This window comes from Convolutriloba macropyga, unplaced genomic scaffold (assembly GCF_964194025.1).
Source record: "Convolutriloba macropyga unplaced genomic scaffold, txConMacr16.3 SCAFFOLD_4625, whole genome shotgun sequence".
Lineage (NCBI taxonomy): Eukaryota > Metazoa > Xenacoelomorpha > Acoela > Convolutidae > Convolutriloba > Convolutriloba macropyga.
The window spans coordinates 2,459-12,747 of record NW_027452221.1 but is presented as its reverse complement, the minus strand read 5'-3'; the positions used below and the strand labels follow the sequence as shown (position 1 = coordinate 12,747).

Sequence of the window (10,289 nt, the reverse complement as noted above, 5' to 3'; positions counted from 1 at the left end):
AATTAATATGCGCCCACTAAACTGGCGGGGCACAAACGGAAAAGATCCAGTTCATCTATCAGAGATTTCAACTAATAGATTATCTGGAATGAACGTGCATGCCATTATTGGACCATTCATTAGCAGCCAGCACACCTTGATTTTGATTAATATTGCGCTAGTTTCTAAAGTTTGGCAATAAATGACAAAGACATGTGTATTATTGTATGATTATCAATCAGTGCAGCGCCATATCCCACACTTTCAGACCCTTTTTATATTAATATACGTTTTGTGGAGTTGAAGAGGTAACAGGTCCAAATGGTCCACTTTATTTGGTAGGGGCGCTGGCCTGTGATGTTAGTATCCGGATCCTTTCCATTTGTGCCCCCCCAAGCATAGTGGGTGCATTTTATTTGCACCCCTCCACGCACGCACCGTATTTGTGCATATTGGTTTACTATGTATACTCGCACGTGTTCTGTAACTGGGGGATGCATAACGTACTGGAGGGTAAAAACGGAAGAATCCTAGTTTCCCGAAGCAAAAATTAATTTGAGCTCATCCTCGTTCCAGTCATTCCGAGCTCGATTGATTGCGATGCGCTTTTTATGCTCTGCAAGGATCCTTGTATCCCACCGCCAGTCCCACAAATCGAATACCCACTGGTCCATATTGGGCACAGTGGAAACTACACCCCAACTGTACCCCGCGTTTGTGCACAATCTACTATATAACCCAACTTGGTCAAACTGAGTCTTGGTTAAAGAGTAGCAAAAGCCTCTCTTTAAAATATCTTCAACAAAACTTGCATTCTTTTTTCTATTGTCAGCCACAACATGAAGAACGCATCGTGGCTTCGGAATTGTCATCGTATATTTGACGCCCTTAATTTGCTTAAAATGATTGTCTTCTGTCGAATTTGGTTGAAGATGCCAGTTATATTCACCATTTTTCAGTTTCCACAAATGCTGGAACGTGATGTTAAATTGACTATAGTTTCTTTGACCTTCCATAATTCCGCGCCTGAAAAAATCGTCAAAATTTCCGAATTGAGGTAAGTACTTGAGAACATTATCACGCATAATCTTTAAGTGAGAAGTTTTCACCACAACAGGGAAATAGTTCATAGCTCGCATAATTTCTATATCTGAGTTGTCTGTCCAAGAAGACGTGGCCGAAATTTCTTCCCACTCTTTGACGTCCGTTACAGGAGACCTGCCAATAACATGAGGTCGACCTCTGCGATCAAAAATGTCTTCGTATAATACATAGTTTGTGATCAAGCTATCATCGTCCAAGAACCCTACATACTCAGCGTCGGTGAAGTTATCAGCCCAGAACATAATTAACTGCTGTCGATCATGACCCCGGCTGTTGAAAACTTCTTTCGGAATGTAATTTAGCTTCACCTGGACAAATTTTGCATGTCTTCTCATCCGGTCTTTGATACGTTGAGCAAAGGGATCCCTGGTTGCTGGAGGTATTTCTGCATCAATCAACACCATCAGTTTTAGTTTGTTTTTAGGCCAGAAGAAAATTAAACTTCGCAGTAAAACCTTGAACAGTTCAGCCTCACCGCCCGGAAAAGCAGGAACAAATAACACCAAATCTGGCCACCTTGGCTCGGAAATGTCCCTTTGAGCAACATTAGTGGTGGGTATTAAATTAACAATTGATGATATGTGTGACAATTGATGTTGTTGATAAGAGAATGATTCCCATATTCCATTTTCACGTATAAGAGCAACAAGTAACGAAACCACCGTAATTGATATTAAGGCAGAAGTAATTAATCGAATTCTTTTTAAGGACTGGGTATGCTCCATATTCGAAAACATGCTAGGAAAAGGTATTTCACAATATAGCCCCCCCCCCAACAGCTTATAAAAATAAATTATAACCCTCTGGAAGTTCAACATAACTGACATCAAAAAATTTTTTCCATTACCCCGGACTAAGTTCCAGGCCTAAATGAGATTGCATTTTTTGTTGATCAGTCTTAAATAACCTCCAGAATGCCTTTGGTTAGAATATCCAGAGTTATTGACGACAATCTGACTTTGTGATTTCGAGCGCAGAATTACCAGTTGTGAACACAATTACCAGTTTTGTCATTTTATGGAGGACTTGAAAGCTATCAGTACAGGTTGTTCTTTTTCAAAACAGCTAAAATACCAATGCTTCTATCGGGAAGTGAGAAGTTATTTGAATATCATCTTAATGCTAAAAAGAAAATGGTGATGCACCTCAGATGAAAAAAAGTTAATCATCATGTCTTGAAAAATAATTATCTTTTTAAAAACAGCTTTTTGTACAATTCACTAACTGACTTCTGTACAATTTCTTTTGTATTTCGGTTTTATTTCGGGATAGCATCTTTTGTCAGTCTTTTTGAATAGCAAAATTTTTCACATTATCATCCATATAACAGACGGCAATGGAGAAACTTGAAATTTTGAAATGGACTATAATGGAAATATACCAATCATGAAACAGTCCATAATTGTAACTTACCAACTTTACACGGAAAATCATGATACAAGGAAACATACAAATCATAGCAAGCTCAAATAATGGAATTTTTCATGGTCCAATTCATGATTGGTAAGATTGGTCAGCACGGTAGAAGCTATAATTGATGACTCTACTCAGCATAGACTAATAAAACAGCCGTACATCAATAACAAATCAACCTTTTACGGCCGTAAATAACAGTATCTAAAAGACGTTTTTATAGCATTAGGAAAACGCTCAAATGAGCTGAAATCTGAGAGCTGAAGTTCAGCTCTACTTCGTGAAAAATTAAAGCGCATTTAGCGCATTTTGTAGTTTTTTTGCAAGCTCGAGTTATAAATTTGTTATGAGGGGCATTATTTAAAAAAAGTAAATAGCCACGTAAAGTTTAATTACAATGAGGAATGGGGGTTCAAAACGGATCCCAATTTTGAAAGTCAAATTTAACAGTAAATTTATGCTGATTCTTAATTTTAACACGTTTGGTAAAGTTTCAGGAGAACTTTATTGTATAATACGATGCATTTAGAAAAGCGATGTAACTTGGAAAAGACTAAAACACTGATTAACCCAAAGATAAAATGAAGCATTGTTTAGAATTATTATATCTGCGCTCAAAACAAGTGCAATTATATGCGGACATTCATTTTCAATATTTGATAAGTGATTGATGGAAATACAAATAGAAGACTGAAAAGTTCAAAACAATTAAACAATGAAGACAGCTTGAGCAGCTGCTGACTTTATTCGAGGACAAAGCACCGTGTATTGACCTTTACTGATTGCTACGAAGTGACAGATGACATTGTTGATAAATTCAAGCATTGAAAACAATTTTTCAGAGGGGACAAGTAAAAAAACAGATAAATCATCGACTAATTTACCATGTTTAGAACGCACTTTGCATGTTTTAAAGAACCAGAAGCTCTTGTAATTTGACAGTGAGGAAATGTGTAGTTAAATTTATTAATTTGTAATTTATTTAAACTGAACCACGCAGACATGCTTTTTCAGACTTATTTGCAGTGAATTGTAAAAAAAATCATTGTTTAAATTATATGTTGTTACCCTGAACCCCTAAAATTCAACTACTGAATAACTTCAACTACTGAATACCAATTAATCTGAAACCATTTTAATTCAAAAAATTTCTAAGCTTTAGGATAGGATGCATGAGCCAAACTTTCTGGGCAATGAATAACATTCGTGCCATTGGCTATCGAAGTTTGTCTTTAGTTTTCAAGAAAGGGTCAAAACAAAGATCCATTGAGTTTGTCTTTAGTTTTCAAAAAGGCCTGAAAACAATGAATCAGCCTTGAAGACAGCAGAAGCTATCAGTTGGAGAGATTATCTATTTCCCTTGACAGGCTTTCGTAGTTACTCTTTTCCGTCGAAATTCATAGACCTGCTACTAGGCTGCTAGCCCATAAGAGAACACTCCAGAGTTGATCTCTGAAGTTTCTATTGACAGAGAACAATCAAGCGAGTTTTGCGAGTTCGAAACATTTTGCGAGTTCGTGAGAGTCTGCTTTTGGCCTTTCGTGCACTTGAAACAGCTCGCGATTAGACGCTTGATTGTTGGTGTATACCCCTGATCCGACCGCTTCAGGCTCCGGGTCGAGGTGTCAACGCCATTCAACGCAAAATCGTGTAAGATAAGCGCTGAATGCGGTGGAATTAGTTATATATTAGGCGGTAAATGCCGTGAAAAAAAACTTTATCGCCTGGTAGCGGTGAAACTACATAAGTTAATCGCTGAACTTAGCGGTGAAATTACATAAATTCACCGCTTTGAAGAAATTGTACAAATTATGTAAGATAAGCGGTGAATGCGATGAAGTTTCATAGAGTCACCGCTGAACTTAGTGGTGAACCTACATAAATTCACCGCTTAGAAAGTTCCTAAAATTGTGTGGGAACAGCGGTGAATGCGGTGAAATTGCACAAAGTCACCGCTTAGCTTAGTCTTGAAATAAAATAAATTCACCGCTTAGAAAACGCTTCGAATTGTCTGTTGTTCAACCAAGTAAAGATACATTTATTAAAAGACGCACGGAAAATTTACCCATAAATTATCATACATAATTTTGAAAATTTTAGGCGGTCAATTAATGTAAATTCCCAAATAGAGTAAGCGGTGAACGTACATAATGTCACCGCATTCACCACATTTCGCCGCCAAAATTTGTAATTTCACCGCATATCTTACAAAAGTTCAACGCGTATGTTTTACATAAAAGGAGTGTGAATTTGATTTAAATTTAAAACAAATATGCAAGGTTGTAGTGAGAAGCGGCGCAATGGAAGAAGATGTGGCTGCCTTGTGATAACCTAATATGCCCTGTGATGATTAAACGCTATTAATTTCACTTTTGGATTAGTACATCAAAGTGTGATAGGAAAGCCACGAGCAAGTAGTCCACTTTCTATAGGAAAGTCCATTGGGAGTGAGTCTTTCATAAAACGAGATTTTTCACTAAAATATGCCTCAGATTTAAAATTCTTACTTTTCAATCACCTTTTCATCAACTATGAAAGAAGTGGAGTTAAGTTCTTTTAACTCCCCTTCTTTCATAGTTCAATGTACGTAGCTTTTAGGTTGCTCTCTTCTTTACTGTACAGCCCTTAGACTTCTTAGCAGTGTTAACTAAAAAAATTTTTAATAGAAAAAAGTTTACCTGATCTAGCCTCTTGAGAGAACATTTGAAATTTCAGAGCCTCATTGAGGCTGATTCTCAACATGATCCAAAATAAAAAATGACAGACTTTAATCTGAGGCCAGAATGACAGCGGAAGAATCAACGCAAGATGAAACGCGATTTTACTGAAGTGCGGAATAAAAGAAAACGATTCGGAAAAAAAGAGCCAACCCCAATCAATAAAGTAAGACCTTCACAAATTCAGTTTGCAGGAGCAATTAAGTCGAATTTTTAAGGCGTCAAGATGATGCAAATGAGAGAAATGAAAAAAAACCAATTTCTTTTTTCAACAAGAGGACCTTGCTTCAAGAGAATGTCTAATGCATTCACTAAATCTAACTCAACCCTTTCCAAATGCTAAAATGAATGCCAGGAACACACTTCCTAAGCCAAAAACTAAACCATGGTAAGAAGAAGTAAATGAAGAACTTTTAAATAACAACGCAATAAATGTCACCAAATTTTCAAGAACAAAAAGTCGAATAAATGGCCAACCAACAAAATTAATACGTGTAATTACGGAAACAAAAGATCGAGCCCACGCAGCTCAAAAACATAGCGTCAAAAAAGGCTGGCAGCTATACCGATGTGAAGCAAGCCGAGAACCAGCACATTTCGATGTCTTCGCTGCTCGCAAGATCATAGTGTTAAAAAATGCACTGCGGCAACTGAAAACTCCAAGTGCTGGGGAGAGCTCATCCAAGAACTGTGGTAGCGCTCATGCGACACTTTATAGAGTCTGTCCAGCATATCAGAACAAATTAGCGGAGGCCTCGAAAACGATATGAGAACAAATTCTCAGCGGTAGCCAACAATTTCAAACCTCAAGCAAACACTGCGCTAACGCCATTAACTGATAAAATTCATGTTCTAGTAGCTGAAGTTTTGAGCAAAATACGAACAGTTTTTAACACTATGTCATACAATGACATAAGAAATATTCTCTGTAAGAGTGCCTCACGTGTCTTCAATGAGGAAATTGATGGCCAAATTATAGATGACAGCACTGAAAGCGCGAATATAGCTTCTGTTATTTCAATACAGACAAACAATTTACCAAACAGCCAAATTTTTTCGCAAAAATGATAGCCTCAAAATTTTGCAGCGGAATTGCCGCGGACTAAACAACAAAAAAACCGATCTGATTTTATTTTCAGCAGAAGAAGACATAGATGTAATTTGAAAGATATAAGAACTGGAAACAAACAACACCTCTCAGCAACTACATCGTTTCGACAGAAACCTGCAGCAACGGTCATCATCACTCTGCTGTCTTAGTGAAGAAGAGCATTGTTATCAAGCGAACAAAGCTAGTAGAAAAAGAAACTGATAGCAATGGACGAAACTAAAGCACTAAAACTTTGCCTTAAGTTGCCCTTTTTGAAGATTTTTGGATACTAACTGCTGACAATTCCCCTGGAAAGCCGCTGTTGACCGAGAAAATATTTTCAAGAAAATTAAAAACTGTCTTCGTATGTGGCGACTTCATTGCTTCCCACCAAGAACTAAAATGCTCCTATGATTCTGAAAATGGAAAAAAACTAAATATTATAAACGAGGGCACTTTTAAACTGCTGAACAACCGTTATCACACCTTTTGGTCATTTGATGAAGAAAAATTTCAGATCTGAACTTTTGCCATAAATCACCTTTTAAGCAATTTAACTTTTTTTAGTATTCGAAGATCTGGGCAGGGATCACAAAATTACAATTACCACAATGAACCTCTGCAAAGTATCCAAAAATTTGAAATAAATCACTTCAGCAGCAGTTTAGTTGAACTAATACAAAAATCTTTGGAAGACTCCTGCATCAACGAGAAAGGGTTACCCTTCAGTGTTGAGACATAAAATCTAATTAAACTGAGAAGAAGATGGCAAACACAGCTCAAAATTGCGGCTGGCGATCACTATACTTCTTTAAAACGGAGATAAGTTAACTACAGAAAGAAAATAAATGATCCGATCAAGGAGGCGATCAGAAGACAGAAAAAGAGCAAAGGTCTTGCAAAATGCATATGATAAGAGTAGCAAAGGTTTCTGGAAGGCAACAAAAGAACTAACAAAAAAATCTCCAACAAAAATCGAAAGATTACTCAATACTATTCTACAAAGACAGCGTGGCGCACAAAGACAAGGAGAAAAGTGAATTGTTCAGACAGCTGCTAAAAGAAAAAATGAAAAATCGCGAAACGGAATCATCAATAATTTCTGATCTCTGTGACAACATTGAAAACGAAAACAAAGCAATAATAAAAACAAATGAAGACATTGATCAACTTGGCATTGTGGTTAGAACAAATGACTTTGTTGAAATCTTGAAAGAGTCGAGATAAACATGCCCTGGGTAGACAAAATTTGCTAAAAACTCCTTAAATAATTACCTACGAATGTGAAAGTCCTTGCCTGTCTCCTCATATCTAGCTCCAAAAACAACTCGTATGTTCCAGTTAACTGGAAAGAATCCCAGATAAAAATTATATCAAAAAAGACAAAGACCGATCGAAGGCCGAAAACTACCAACTCATTAGTCTTACCAATTGCATAGCCAAAATATGTGAAACTGTGGTGAAAAACATTGTTATGGAATAATGCGAAAGCCAAACTATTTTCGGTGCAGGAAACACCGCTGCAACACAGACAACCGCATTAAATTCACTCATCACGTCAATGAAGCCTTTCAGTGGTCTCAAATGGTTGGTTTCGTATGCTTGGTTGTCGAAAAAGCGTTCGATGCTGTATGGCGCCTAGGACTCGTTCACAAATTAAATTCTATTGGGCTAGATAATTGAGTCATAACGTGAATAAATCCATTTTTATCGAAAAGGAACGTGTTTGTGAAAATAAACTCCACAGTCAGTGATAGCTTCAGCCCGACAACTGGAGTACCTCAAGGAAGCTCAATTTTTCCTAATTTCCTTCTCATATACGTCTTTTGTTCGCCTCAATTAAAAGCCCAGATCTCACAGTGCCCTGACGATTTTGCCCTCTACTATAGGTCACGCGGCGCCAAATTAATCCAAAAACATCTCCAATCATCACTGAACAGTCTAACTGATTGGTGCGACTCACTAAAAATCATAATTAATCCGAATAAATCTTATTACCTGATCTTTAAAAACCCCTCAAAGAAAGAAACTTCTATTGAACTCAACATAAAAAGTAATACCAATTAAGAAGACACAATCGATAAAATTCTTTGGTATGATTTTCACTCCACACAACAAGTGGAATGAACATAGCAAAAGATTTAGTACGGGCTGTTTCAACTCTGGAAGCTTAGTAACCTAAACGTTAACGAAGAAGGTCTAATTTTGGTTTAAAAATCTTGGATTAGACAACTATTCCTGTTATCATCTTCTTGCTGGCTGGCTGATTAACATGCCCTGATAAAAAACACGCCTTTAGCAAAAATGGCGTAGGTCTAAAAATCGTGTAAAAACTAACGAAAGAACAGACATTTCTTTTCTCTGACTGCAGCTCGAGTCCAGCTCAGTTGCCTCCAACTTTCCCTATTATTTTTTTCCGCTATATTTTTAATATGAAAAGAAACAGAACAATCAGACGTGTTATTAGTATTCGGCCAGCCGCTCTCCTAGTCTATTTGGGGCCACAGACAACTCAATCTTTTTCATTCTCCGTCCATACCATTCAATTGTTTTCATCTGTTCAGCAAGCCGCTCCCCGAGTCAATTGGGGGCTGAACAGATCAGAGCTGACATCAATATCTTTATGCGTAATTATTGACCAAAAGTTGTGCCTTCCTTCGATGCCTCTCATTTCTACTTTATTTATGATTATTTTACTATTTTCCTCAACACTCTACTGATTTAAAAGAGATCGTCTGCCAGATTAGAATGAACAAAAAAATCACTATTGTGCTGCGCGTGGTTTGGTTTCAGTGGTCTTATGCTTTAGGTTAGCTTGCACTTTTATTCATCAACTTCTTAATTTTGTCACTTTTATTATAATGCTTTTTCAAGTCACACACAACGCTTTTCTTTGTTATTTTTCTCTCTCTAATAATCTTAACCGTTCTTTTTTTCTCGTCAGTTTTTTTTCAACAAAAAAGCAGGATTATTTGAAAAAAAGGCCATCGATGTAAACCCCAGCTATAAGTGAATCAAGCGGACAGTTATTATACTAGAAAAAAGGCTTAATTTTTGTAGCATCGTACATGGAACTATGCGCGGTCCGCTAATATAACATCGGAAGAGGGAGCTTCGGCTCGAAACCGTTCAAATCAGTTTATCGATTTTCATTTTAAATTCGCGACAACTTGAACATTGTAAGAACGAAGCTTTGAAACGAAAAATCTGCATCTACTTAAGTCAATTTAGTGTCACCTAGAAAAAACAGAACGTCAGCACGAGTGGGTTCAAGTCCCACCGACGCCCATCGAACTTTTAAAATTTTTCCCATCCGGTTTTATCTTATTGTTTTTTAATTATCATACTTATCTGAAGAAATTGTCACACCGCTTTCACACAATTTCCACGAGGCTAGTCAAGAAAACGATCCATCAGCATTTGTATACGTCAAGCTCATTCAGCAGAACTCCTGAATGGTACTTGAAATGGCTGAGTGCATCTGAGCAGAGGAAGTCTTCTATTACAGATAGATAGAACATTCTTTCATAACAAAAACTTCTCAAACTCAATTTTATAAACTAAATCTCTTCTTACTGTGTATATAACTTCTTTCACCCCTGGTTTTACATAAATTGTATTGTATATAAGGAAGATGTGGCTGCCCTGCAGTGAGTGAGAGGTTCGAATCTGTGCAAGGACGGTAACTGTAGTAAGAGGTGAAATGTTGACTTACATATATTCACCGCATTCACCGCATTTCACCTCAAAATTATATACAAAATTTGCGGTGAAAAAAACTAACTTTTCACCGCTTATCTTACGTATTTTTCCGATTTTTTCTCAACCCGGGACAAAAGTGACCTGCTCAGAAAAAGTCCAGATGATGGCCCTGAAGATGGTGCTCTCAGAAGTATTTCACACTATGTAATTTGATCGCACGATGCGGATGTGTGAGCTCGAGGATGGTCTGATCCGAAATTTGTCTTGGTCCCAATTCTGTCTGG

General features: G+C 37.2%; 1 protein-coding gene across 1 annotated transcript; it reads right to left on the bottom strand.

The window, feature by feature from the left end:
* Positions 1–318: 318 nt before the first annotated feature.
* On the bottom strand, positions 319–2,548 carry LOC142357305 (uncharacterized). Its single transcript, XM_075408949.1, has 2 exons — positions 2,497–2,548; positions 319–1,821 (listed from the first exon to the last, which is right to left on the bottom strand). Exon 2 carries the CDS (start codon positions 1,818–1,820, stop codon positions 510–512), a length of 1,311 nt encoding a protein of 436 aa, XP_075265064.1. The 5' UTR covers position 1,821; positions 2,497–2,548; the 3' UTR covers positions 319–509.
* Positions 2,549–10,289: the final 7,741 nt, after the last annotated feature.

Coding starts and splice junctions, on each gene's coding strand:
- LOC142357305 (XM_075408949.1), bottom strand. CDS start 1,820: ATGTTTTCGAATATGGAGCATACCCAGTCCTTAAAAAGAATTCGATTA.